Source organism: Lissotriton helveticus, chromosome 2_1 (assembly GCF_964261635.1).
Source record: "Lissotriton helveticus chromosome 2_1, aLisHel1.1, whole genome shotgun sequence".
In the NCBI taxonomy this organism is placed as follows: domain Eukaryota; kingdom Metazoa; phylum Chordata; class Amphibia; order Caudata; family Salamandridae; genus Lissotriton; species Lissotriton helveticus.
The window spans coordinates 738,042,248-738,055,882 of NC_136059.1; the positions used below are offsets into that span (position 1 = coordinate 738,042,248).

The following is a 13,635-nucleotide window of genomic DNA, read 5'->3' on the forward strand; positions in this document are numbered from 1 at the left end:
ATACACGATGATGACAGCTGGCACTTTCAAGGCGGTCTCATGTCTCTACTCCCGCATGAGCACCGAAAACATTCTGCCGTTAACACGCCTCAAAAACCACTGGGAAAATGACCTGCAAAAAGAGATCCCGGACGCGACGTGGTCCCATCTTATCCAACGAGCCAGGAAAAGCACCAGAAATGCCCGTTTCCAATTAATACACCTCTACATCCTGCATAGGGCCTACCTCACTCCGAGTAAAATAATACAATACTTTGGCGCGACGGATGCAGCATGCCCCAGGTGCGCGCTACTAGGTGCCGACTTACTACACATGCTCAGGGACTGTCCACAATTGCGGGATTATTGGGAGGGGATCGGAGACACCCTAAATGAAGTCACAGAACGATCCCTGCATTACGATAGCGCGGTCACCCTCCTGCACTGGTTCCCACACACACGCAAAACGAAAATATCGAGCAAATTCATAGACATGGGCCTACTGATTGCGAAGAGGGAACTCACTAGGGGGTGGAAATCCAAAACAGCACCAACACACCATAAATGGCTGCATGAATTTCTAAAGTGGGCAACTGCAGAGAGCACACTCCGGTACCAGCTAGCTAGGCGCACGGCGAACGAGAAAGCGCAAGAAGCGGCACTAGCATGGGAGACCCTAGTCCAGGAACTGAGGGACAGTGTAGAAACGAGGGAGGAAGAAGGGGAAGTACCACGCGGGGGAGACCCCTGAGGAGGCAGGATAGGGCACCGCACTAACACCAGACACACATACTTGAACTTTGTTTCCAAGATCCTACATACACCGACTCACCCGAGTTCGCAACCATGGCGCTTTGGTTCAGACACCAGGGACACAGGGAGGGGGGTGGGAGAAAATGTTTAAACAGAGCACTACTGCGTAGGGAGCATTTACATCACCATGGAACGAGAGGACACACCGAGGGGCAGAACACCCAAAAGCAGAGGGGGTTGATTCACTGACCCATTTGGGACTGGAAATTATACGGCATGATGAGTGATTAGCTGCCGCCCAGCCTCCGGGATGTGGGTTGTAAGGCTGTGTAAATAATTGGCGAAAGCACAAATGTGGAAGCGATACTAAGTCCTAACTGGTGTATGAATGATATGACCCGCATTACCTCTGCAATAAAAATTGTTTTACAAAAAAAAAAAAAAATCTCTCAAATGAGGATCCAAGTAACATACATTTTTTCAGCCAGCGATGTCTTTCTGACATTTGTCTTTTCTCACAGAAGGAGATGACAGAAAAGGCAAGTGTTTATTTTATATATTTTGGATTTTTCAACCTCCACCAGCCCGCCGCAGCACCCACCCCCATTCCCTACCAGCCGCCACTGCTTGCTAAGGAGTTTTAGAAACAGAAAAGTAACAAAGTCCTAAGGTAAAATCACTTGCCATTTCTTGATACTTTTGGCTCAAAACTTTTAAAATCCATATCTTCAGTTCCATTTCTTAATACCCTTTGCTTTAAAACTTTCAAAATCTGTATATTCACTTCCCAAAATAATTTTTAATCATGTTATATCATTTTGTCAGTTACATCTTTCTTACATTTTTTAAATTGATTTGAGAATTTTATAGCGCTCTAAACTTTAATGCCAGTTGATTCTGCTTGAACGTAATATACATTCCTCTGGGTTGTTGCCTGCCGCTTGTGCCACAGCTATCAGGGGCTAAACACAGTTTCTATTGAACTGTATTTTGAGATAAACAGATTGTATTTATTACAATGCAAGAGGTACCTCCCTCCCAATTTAACCAACCAGATTCTGAGAGCAATAATTTTAGTAATACTTTCTAAAATCATGCAAAAATATAATTAGAAGATTGTAGTCTTAGTTACCTTTTTCTGCTTGTAGTAATAAAGGCAACCATCATGCTTTAGAACAAACCATCTTTTCCTCCAGCCCTTTAGAATTCCTGAGTGAGTTCGCTTGTGTAGGTACCCACGGCACGTTGGTTTTGGGGTGTTTGGGCAACGGCTAATATCTGAGCCAACAACCAACACCAGGAGATCAGGACCTGTGAAGCACAATTATTTAACCGTGTTATTATAACCATTTTTTAAATGAAAATAAATTAATAGACAGAAAATAAATGTTTATAGACATGCAAAATACATTATTTTGCAGATTGCTTTTTTTAACTGGACATGAATTGAAAAAATGCATGTGGAATGGAGAGTCAGTCTGATTCTGTTATTGTTTTTCTTGGATGTGAGCATGTTTCGGCACACTTTTCTGAAGTTACAAATGTAATATGACATGTACATGGATTCTTGTGTAGGCACTACATTGCATTTAACTTCTTGAAACAAAATTGGGCCTTTTTTACACTATGGGTGAAGTACTGTTGGCTTTTGCCCGCATTACTAGTGGCCTGTTAAAATCCCTGTTATTTCCCAACTGTGGAATTACTGCTACTTGGCCCTTCACAGTTTACAGGTCACACAATATGAGGGTATAAGTAGTCTTGTCTTATTCTAGAGCAATGTATGAACTACTCATGAACTTCCATAAGTAAAACGTGCTGACTTAGAGGCATGATTTATAAACCTTTTATCTACTAGGTAGAGTGTCTAACTCCTACAAATTCCTGAGTAAATCATATCCAAGTTTGAAGTGAGCAACAACCACAAATTTAGATGCGTGATTATTTCAAGAGTATTTCAATCTCATTGCAGGAATAAGATAGAACAAATCACAGAAATTTATGTGTGAAGTAAGCTGACAATAATAATAGCTCAAAAGTAATATAAGGGATAAAGTACTCCCTGCCACACATTAGAAGGAAATTGCATATCACTGAGTTACGGAACTCCAAGGAGGTTTCCAATATCATTATCATGTACACCAGAGGGTGCTTTATCCCATGTAATACAGGTCCCACCATCACCTACCTCACAAACCTCTTAAAAACCTTGGTGCTTAGTTCTTTCATATCAAAGAGCCAGAATGTTTGCAAACATTGAGAATAAAAATATAAGCTCTAGTGCAAAATGAAACACATAGAAAATCTGTTTGATATTTGTGCAAACAATTATTAGAAACAATCATCTTAAACATAATGTGTATAACATATTGGACTCAGAATCACCAAATATATGGGATTCTGCAATCCTTGTATAAATGCCCGTCCCTAATTTCTTTATAATCGTCGGCTTGTGATGCACCCAATTACCGATTATAAAGAAAAGACGTCGGAACACAACTGTACTAAGTTATTAGAACTGAGTTCTGACGTCACAATGCCCACTGCCAGAGCCGGAAGCCGTGGTGGAAAGCAGGTCAGGTCATGGAGCAGCTGCTTAAAGCAACGAAAATTAAACATTACTTTTCTTACACGCCATTCACATGCTGCTTTATTTTTCTAGCTTACAGTGAGACGCAGAAAGAACACATTTATTTAATTCTTCATGTTCTTCAGCAGGCATTGTGACATCAGAAATCAACTGCAATAACTTATTACATTTGAGTTCTGATGTCTTTTCTTTATAATCGGTGACTGGGTGCATCACAAGTTGTCAATTATTATATTGTTATTTGCCATTTATTTAGCACACAATATTGTTAAATACCACATTGTCCACAATGTGTTCAGTTGTTTTACACATACAAATACAACAGTGGACATCATGCTTCTCTACTTCACAACATATCAATTTAGAGTGAGGTGGCAGTGGTTAAAAGTGGCTGCAACAGAAATATCCTCAGAGTAATAAAAGAACTATGTAAGAGAATTGATACGTGATATTATTTTTTTGATACTCAAATTTGATATGTGATATTAAAGGTGGACTACACATATGGGAAACTTTGCTGATACCAAAAGAATAAATGACAGATAAATTGGCATATTCTAAACAACTATATATTTAAATTTTATGGTTCTGTTGGGTGTCCGATATACTGCCTGAATGCACCAGCACAGGGTGGCAATCTGACCAATGCAATATACAAAGAGGACAGCCACAACCAGAGTAGAATGCTCTACCAAGCACCTGTTATCATCATTAGAAATCACAGTAACAACCTTTTTACATCACCAACCCCTTCCATGTTCTAGGTAACTTATTCCTCTCACTCATACCATTCTCAAGAAGAGAAGCAACATTGGGCTTGATTCACAAAGATAAACCTACACTTTTGTGTTCGTTTAGGGTTGTTTGCTATTCACAAGGTATTTTACGAGCAGCATCTTAACTACTGCAGAGTCTTCATTCAAAAGAAAACAACACACAAGCCCCCCAGAGGACCAGCCTGGGACCTCGGGGTCAGGGAAGGGCAAGGACAAGAAGAAGAGGAAGACGTGGTTCAGTCCGCAGGAAAACAGGATCCCGATAACGGAGGTGATAGAACACCATCAACTACTGTTTGTCACCTCCACTGTGTCATTGGTAACAAAAAATGGAATATGGCAGTCCAATGTGGACAAAGTGAATGCAGTCAGAGTGCTGAAGAGGACTATGGAAGAGGTCAAGAGGCGCTGGAATGATGTGATGGCGCAAAACCAAACAGAAACTCGCCAACAACCGGACAGCAGCAATACAGACTGGAGGTGGGAGTCCAGCACCACAGGAGGAGCTGGACGAGATGGAAGAAATGGTGTAAACAGTCATCAGTGGGGAGACGGTGGCAGGAGTTGAGGGACCAGACACTGCTCAACATGACTGGACACAACAGCACCAGGGTGAGAAACGACCAGGGACTGGGGGGACGGGGGGAGATGGGCACAATGGCACACATGCACAATTAGGTAGAGCACATCTGCGGACAAACCATGCCCCAGACCCCCAACTCCCACCAAGAGACCAATGTTCCCAAGTATGCAACATCTCAGCACTGTATAAGCACAGAAGTCAAAGGCACACAGCATGAAAGGGAGAAGGGGCAGCAAAATCAGAGTTGCAGGGGCAACTCCCCTAAAATGCTGCACACACACAACAGGCAGAACGCAACGCATACACAACAGAACAGAGGACACAACTGGTGCCTCGTGTGTGTAGAAACTGGCAAATCACATTTGACATTGCAGGAAAATGTGAGAGGATGATGTACAAGTACAAACACACATCCGTGATGGTTTCAAAATGTCCACTTTCCCGCATCAAATAGGCAGCTCCTCCCAAAGAGTCACAATGTACACTGTCATGCAGTCTGAATGTATACATGTACAATGGGTCAACATACATGTGAGCACATGGGTCAACATACATGTGAGCACAATGTTAAACTGCATCTCCCCTTCACATTGCAGAGGGAAATCCAATGCCTCCTGCAGAACAGGCTGAACATCTCTTCTCTGATGACATAGAGGACCACCACACCTTCGACCCCAATGGCCTCCAACAGCTCGTGGACAGCCTCCGCATCCCACCTCTAGGAGCAGGGCAGCCCAGCTGCTACGAGGAGACCCCACACCCTGCACAGACCACACAGCAGGCAGCACCCACCACCACGGCTGACTCCCAGGACCCCCACAGAGACCACATGGCCTTGCAACACCTTGTGTTAGGGTGCCAGGAGCAGCTGGCTGAACAGGTGCGGGTGGGGTTCGACCGCATCGCAGCCAAACTAGATGCCATACTTGGGTGTCTAAGTCCCATCAGGGACCACTCACTGTCCCTAACGTACACCCACAGTCCGCTTAATGCTCTCCAAAGAACCATGGCTGACATCGCTGGAGTCCTGACTCAGAGACAAGAACAACTGTCTAGTCAGAGTGGCTCTAGCGATGTCACCTGGGAGTTGTGACACATGCGGATGATAATGGAGACCATGGAGCGAAAGCAGGCAGAAAGAGCGGCTGCCACTGCCGCACACCAGCGAGAGGTAGCTGGGTTCGTCATTGACCTAAAGACCCTCCTCATGGCATTGCTGCCACAAGGCCTGGCGCTGATGAATGCTGCTGCTACCACTCCATCCCCATCTCCGCCTCCTGAAAGGTCAGTGCCACATAGTGTGGCAGACATTCCACATCCTGCCCCTGATGTATCACTGCCACACAGTGCTGAAGACAGAACACCACCGCCCACACATGAGGCACATGAAACAGCATAGGACGAAGATGCGGATGAATCTGCCTTACTGGTAAGAAGAAAACAGTAGCATTTATCTCCGCCATACGGATGCTTTCTGCTTGGTTCTGCCCTCTGCATCATCACCTTCCACTGTCCCCGATACACTCTGTGACAATCACCTTGGACTTCGACATGGACTGCCATATTCTGTTTGGTCACCAATGACACAGCATTCAGACTGCGGACTGAGCTCTTCCCCTTCCATTGAACTTGTCATTCCCTGAAGGACTCTGGCTGGCCCTCCACGGGCCAACAATGTAAAGTGGGGTTTGCATGGCCCTGTACTGCTCCAGCTACAACACTCCACTGAATGCAAATTAAACATTCATATTCACACAGATGTGTCATGTCTATGATCTTTCAAGTATGGAAGTATGGATGAATGTAGGGTCAGTGATTCCTCCTTATGTCCATGTTGCTCATGTTGTGGGACTTGAGTCACAGGGTGACACATTGCCGATTGCGGTCCGGGTGGCGCCGGCACTGCAACAGAAACACACACATTAGTTGCTGCCTTGTCCAGCCCAGGACGGAACCACAGCCAGAGCCCCGGGGTAATTGTTCACACCCTTACGCTGGACTGGCATACGCCAGGCCAGCCCACTCCGCTTAGGCTTAAGCTTACAGGTGGGAATGCCAACGCTATATGTCCCAGGTCTTCCTTGTAGTGATATGCTGCTCACAGGTCTAGTTGTCAGCATGCAACAGCCACTCCCTCACTGCTGGTTTACACCCACACCACACCCATCCAGATCAGGCGTCCCAGGACATGTGACCCTGCCAATAAAAAGGGCAGAGTGCACGTGCTCAACGCCATTTCTACTCTGTATCTGGGTGTGTCTGTGTGCTTATTATTTATGCATGAGGGCCTAGGGCCCTACCACATCACATTCCCCAGTACCAGAGGTGACATGATGGTGTCCGCACCACAATACCCAATCATAGAGGGTCCATGACTTGCGGGGCACAGACTTGGTGGCACCGGATACACTGTGGCCAGTACAGGCACACCGCCATGGAACTGTGACTTTTGGGGCACTGAGGTAGGGGCACCTTAAATGCTGAGCGGGTGTGCAGCCTGCGATGATGCCCCACCCTGGCTGTCCAGACTGCTAAGGATTTGTGTGAGCCCTGCTGGACCGTAGTGTAGGCCTGAGCCAGCGGGCAGTGCTGGCCTACTGGCAAGAGGCGTTGCCTCGCGGGTCACAGTGTGTGTGGCACCTAAAGGGCTAAGCGGGTGTGCAGCCTGCGATGATGCCATGTGCACTAATATGAACTCTACCATAGAGAAATCAAGACCCAGAATCAAGTGTGAGACCTGGTGGCCCGCGGAGCGGGGCCGCATGCTTTGGAGGGTGACATGTTCACGGGCCTGGGCTTGCACCGGCACATGGTGGGCCTCTTGGGGGACACGCCGGTGGTGGAAGAAGAGCAGTGGGGCCTGGCTGCACTGGGGCGGGCAGCCACCGCTGGGTGGAGGGGAGGGGCTGGGGTGCAGCTGCCTGTGTGTGCAGGGGCGGACAGTCACCACTAGGCGACAGGAGGGGCTGGGGTGCAGCATCCTGGGTGCGTAGGGGCAGGCAGTCACCGCTGGGCACGGGAGGAGCTGGGATGCAGCAGCCTGGATGCGCAGGGGCGGCAGTCACCACTGGGCGGTGGGAGGGGCTGGGGTGCAGCTGCCTGTGTGCGCAGGGGAGGGCAAGCGATGATGGCATGTGCAATTGTATGTACTCTGCCATTCATGATTCTCGACTCTGTTTCAGATAAGGGACCTGGTGAACTGTAGTGTATACCAGCAAGTGGTTGGAGACACACCCGTGGCATCAGGTGAGCAGTGAGGCCTGGGTCTGCAGTGTCAGCACTCTCTCTCCCTCTCTTCTTTTCACTGTCTCTGTCTCTCACTCTCTCCCTCCCTCTCTTTCTCTCTCTCTCCCTCTCTTTCTCTCTTTCTCCCTCTCTTTCTCTCTCTCTCCCTCTCTTTCTCTCTCCCCTCTTTCTTTCTCTCTCCCTCTCTCCCTCTCTTTCCCTCTCTCTCTCTCTCTCCCTCTCTTTCTCTCTTTCTCTCTCTCTCGCTCTCTTTCTCTCTCTCTCCAGCTTTCTCTCTCTGTCGCTCTCTCTCTCTCTGTCATTTGATGAGCGCATGACACACCTTCTTATCTAGAATTTTGTCTTGCAGGCTGTGACCTACAAATTGTCCTGAGAAGACCCGGCATGTCTCTTCAGAATAGTTGTGTTGGGTTTATTTGAATACATTTTTTGTTTGGTGATTCAAAGATGAATGAGTCATTCTCCTTCTTCTGACCACACATGAATGTTAAGTGTTGTGATTGTGCGACTTCAGTCGAATTGTTTTGTTCATTGTTTTGTGCAGTTGATGTAACATATTTTGTTGTGGGCCTCTTGGGTCTCTGAGTTGCAAAATCAGTAGCTCCATGGCATCTGTTGTTCTTCTGATGTGGCTCTGGGCTGGGGTCCCTTTTATGGTGCATGTTGTTGTCCAACTTTACACCAGGTAAGAGCAGAAGTTAAATTCCTGCTGCTAACGCGCCTTATTGCCTGTTTTGGGATCTTATCGCCCATCTGGCTGGTCGTTGAGATTGTTGTGGAGTGGTGTTGTCGCAGCTTTTAGCACGGATACGCCTACTCTGCATCTCATTAGCGATAGTTGCCAGGGTCATCGATGGCAATGTTTTTTGTGGCTGCTGTCACAAGTAAACTGGTGATATGGGCTGTTAGCACCAGCTTGTGAATGTGGTGATACATTTATCGCAATTTTAGCTGCGATAAAAGGCTGATAACTCAGCGATATGTCCTTGAGAATATGCCCCATAGTGAGATAGACTGAAGAAATTCTATATGCCTTCCGTTCATATATAAAATAGAACATTCGGATGATAATGCCCTACATTATAGTTACAACCACTAAGCCATAAAAAAGAAAATGTGCAAAAAGTTTAAGGTACAGCATATTCTACAAAAAGTATTTTCCAGTATCAGAATAAATGTTAGAGATTAACAATATTGACAAAGTCAATTATGGAATAGAGATAAAATTGAAAGCCCATGTTCTTCTTCATGTTAAGCGCGGATATCAAGAGCATGACATTTCCTTTTGTTATGAATAAAAACATTGGTGCATTAACATGGGGACCATTCCATCAGTCTCTTTTAGAATATGGTTAAGTGAAAGGATGAAGAGGTTAGGCAAGGGCTTTTTACAAATAGCTTGGTGCAACTATCCATTATTGGCCCACTAGAGTTGGAAGCCTTGCACTGACCAAATATAGTCCATTACTATCTTGCCAATTAGAAATAGTCCTCCATTTAGGCGGAGCATGATTGATAAGTCATTTAAGGGAGGTTTTCTAAAGGGACAATGTCAGAAGCAACTTGAGATGTGATAGAAAACCACTAGTTTTTTCCTTTGTTCACAATGCAATTGTCGCCACTAAAGAGGATGACTGAGGAAGAGATGACTGAAAGAACTTTAGTTATTATAACTGAAGTTCCAAACAGAATGTCCTAATTGCCCCCTTAAGTTAAAGTCAACTTTGGTAGATCAGGGGCTTCATTTAAAAACTGACGATGCACTAAGAGAAAGGGGAACCTTTGTGAATGACACCTGTGATAGTTGACATTTGAAGCTTACGACAGAAAAGACCCAAACTCTGATCACTAAGAAATAAATGAAGCCAAGCTGGTGAGGACCTTTCTTTCTTGTGACTAGCTTGAGACTTAAACAAACTAATTGTAGTCCGCTATTTCAAAAGCGGCAGAGATATCCAAGAGGTCCAGAAGCCTCAAACCTCTAATTGACAGCATGGAAATGGTTGAGAAACCACTGAATTTGGTTGGTGACTCCTTTCTCAAATGACTTATTAATTGGAGAGAAGTCGTCAATAGGCCTAGAGTTTCCTGCAATGGTGGAACTGGGCTTTTTAAAATGTCTTTAACAGAGTTAGACTTTAGGAGCTTCACTCTCTTTGTCCATTGGATGTCACACAGAACACCGGTGCAAATAATCCCTACTACTCATCTATAATTCTATATATTCAAGATTTATGAGAGGATCATAAAATCAGAATTTCTCAACAATGATCTAACACTAAAAAATATCTCTTTTCCATTTTTTATATTAAGGCAAGGCAACATCTTGTGTAATTTTTAATAGACCCTTGAACCCCTACAGTTCCCACGTCAGATTCAGTCCTCACTGTCCTGTTGAGTCTGGTGAAGCATAATTCCACCGGGAACATTTCAGTACTTTTGCAACTTAGGTCTTCTAAATGCTAAGCACAACCCTTCAAAAGACTAAAATACACTGACCTTTTTGGAGACAACAAATCCAGACCCTCTTATTCAAAACAAATTCTATGCTGTGAAGTCAATGAAGATCTCTGCATCTTCTGTGAATGGAACTACATCCTTCACAGCAGACATTCAGATGTTAGACCTTTCATCCTCGAAGAGTATACCTCGACTGATTTCAGATGAGAGGAGGTCCCTTCATAGAACTTGCTACAGGTCAGTCTCAAGCACCAATACTGTTTGAAAAATATAACAATAAAAAATGGATAGAACAATATAAACCATTTCACTTTCAACACAGTATCATTAACCAATATGGTGGTTTTTATGGGAACTAGGTAATATAAAATTGACAAGCCAGATTCATAGAGGTCCAGATGTGTTTCCTGTCTGTCTTGGCAACAGGCCTCACTCGCAGGCATCAGACAGTCTTTATGCCTTACAGTGGGACTCAGAATGGGTGGTGGTTTACCCCTCCTCTCCCAGCCTATGTGCCAAAACCATGAACCAAGAACCTCAAATGTTCTCTCTCTTTTCTTGGGGGATAATTGCAACTTTTTGGGCCCTGCTCATCTGGCACCCACAGAAAACCAGCAATCCATGGCATTTCTGAAAACTATAAAAATAAATGGAAACAAGGGTCGTGTGGCGCATGGGTCCTACATGTTTTCTTACCATGAATGCCTTGTGACTGCCAAAACTTTGGGCCTGATTTACATTTTGGTAGTTGGCCTGATCTGGGCCAGGACGATGGAGTTATTTACTTGTCCGCCATGGCATAGGTTCATATGGGCAATTTAGAAATGCCTGCTGGACCAAAAAAAATTCTAGCATTGGCAGGAAGTGTCATCATGGTAGTTCCTGTCAATGCTTTGCAATTTTGCCGTCCAAGCAAGATTTTCTTTTTGTAAAATGAAAAAAACAATCCCCCCCCTCTCCATGGGGGTTTTGCTCTCAACCCCCTCCTGTGGCGAGGAGGCATTAGGAACTTTTCAAAGCCCGTTACTGTCCGGTTTTTCTGGTGGTGATGGGCATTAAAGAACAGCTTTATTTGGCGAGTGGCCCATAGTCTCTGTCGTCATTTCGACAAAGTTCCCTCTTCGCCAAGAATTACATTGGGCCCTATACCTGAGAACACCCAATTTCCTCTCTCTTTCCACAGGGAATGGCTGCAACTTTTGGACCTGAAGATGGCTGGCAACCAGGGAACCCTGCAAATATTGACCATTACTGAAAACTAGAAATAGAAGGGAATTCAAGCTGGTGTGGGTTGCTTGGCTCACTGCATGTTTTCTTACCTGAAATATCCAACAAGTGTCACAGTATGGGTCAAAAACACAATTTTCCCATAGTTTTAATTGTCAAACATCTGTGGCACTATCACCCAATGACAAAACCTTTACAAGTTTGCATTTCCACTTGTCTCTCAAGAAATTTGGTTCCAACATGTGTGGGTGGGTACAAGACTTGTGATAAGATTGGCCTGAATGTTAACCATGTTTGACACTACACTAACTTTACATTACATTACCCACATTACCCACATTTTGGCCAGTCCCTGTTGAGTATGATAGGCCAACTCACAAATGTGGAGTTCAATTTTCATCAGAAGAAGTGAAGTGAAGCGTGGGAATGAAGGAAAACAGGACTTTTGTTGTAGGCTGCAATTTCTGCCATGTTCTGGCAGGCAAAAATGCACTGAAATGTTGAAATTTATAGGGCAAGAAAAAGTGATCTGATTCACTTAAGCCACACATCCCTGGACCCCCTTCGTGGCTGTTTTTTGGAATATTCCCTTATATAAATGTGATCAAATTGTTTGATTTAATACTATGTTTGACATTTGCAAGGTGTTCTGGTTAAGAAAATGCAGTGGGATACAAGCAAGCCACACCACCGTGGACTTGCACAGGTGACTAGTTTTCAAATATGTCTGGTCTTGGTTGGTTTCTCCGGTTGCTGGCCAACCCCATGCATAAATACAGCAGCTACCCACATCACCAGATTGGTTCAAATTCAAAGGAACAATCATGGTGTTCCCACATTGCCTTTTGGGGCATTTCCTTTTGCAGGAGATAGGCTCACCCACAAAAGTGGAGCACTGCTTTTGTCAGCAAAAGCATGGGAATTCTGGGTAGTTGGAATCCCAGCAGATTCCAGAATGTTCCCTCAGAGAATCATGATGAAAGTCTCCGAATGTAGCCAGAGCTTTACATTTGCAGGGTATTCTGGGTAAGAAAGAGTAGTGTGATCCATGAAAGTAATGCTAGCCAGGAAATCCACAGATCTTTTTCAAACATCTGCGGTTGTCAGTTTCCATTGGGTGCCAGCTAACCCTAGTCCCAAATACCACAGCTTTCCCAGAACGATAATCCATATAACTCACATCAAGCATTTTTTAAGCATTCATCGTATTTGCTTCATCTTTTGCAATACGTCCAATAACTCATCTGAGGTACCTTTTTTATCGACTATAAAAGAGCAGGGCATTTATTATCATGTACTAAATTTCATTACATATTTGTCTTGCAGTGGTAAGGAGTGGACAAAAGAACACATTTTGTAAAAGGCCCTTAGAATCCCATGATAGTATGGGGAAAAGTTCAAAGTAGATACCCCATTTTCTAACGTCAGATTCTTGGGCTGTGTTGGACGTGACCCTTTCTGCAGGGTCATCCCGGAACCTTTTGCCCTCCTCCTGTATTGTTTATGACCTGTTTTTGTTGGTTTTAGGACTCTCGGCACTTAACAACTGCTGATCAGTGTTAAAGTTCATATGCTTGCTGTATAAAATGTAATGGTAATTGGTGGTCCATAATTAGTATATTTGTTTACTAGTAAAGTCACTAGTAAAGTGAACTATGTGCGCCAGCGCTGGTAACACAAATGCTACTAGTGGGCCTGCAGCACTAATTGTGCCACCCACACAAGTAGCCTTAAAGAGAGAACTCAGGCCTGCCACTGCAGTGCCTGCGCACAGTTTGTTAAACTGCCATGTTGTCCTGACAAGTGCACCCACTTGCCAGGACTTATCCTTCCCTTTCTATGCATATCAGACACCCTTATGGTAAATTCAAGGTACCTGGGCAGGGTGCGGTGTATGTGAAAGGTAGGACATGTACTGAGGTGTGTACCATGTCTTGACAGTGACATGCTCTCCATTTAGTTTTCACTGTTGAAAGGCCATCTTGCCCATAGGACAGAATGGGGAGGCTGTGTAATATGTT

General features: G+C 44.7%; 1 protein-coding gene across 1 annotated transcript in view; it reads right to left on the minus strand.

Moving 5' to 3' along the window:
* The window catches only part of LOC144819485 (uncharacterized), a 646,675-nt gene that overhangs the window by 221,701 nt on the left and 411,339 nt on the right, over positions 1-13,635 (minus strand). Inside the window, exon 8 of the mRNA XM_078677349.1 lies at positions 1,865-2,043. Within this exon, the coding sequence (XP_078533475.1) occupies positions 1,865-2,043 (179 nt within the window). The remainder of the gene's footprint in view (positions 1-1,864; positions 2,044-13,635) is intronic.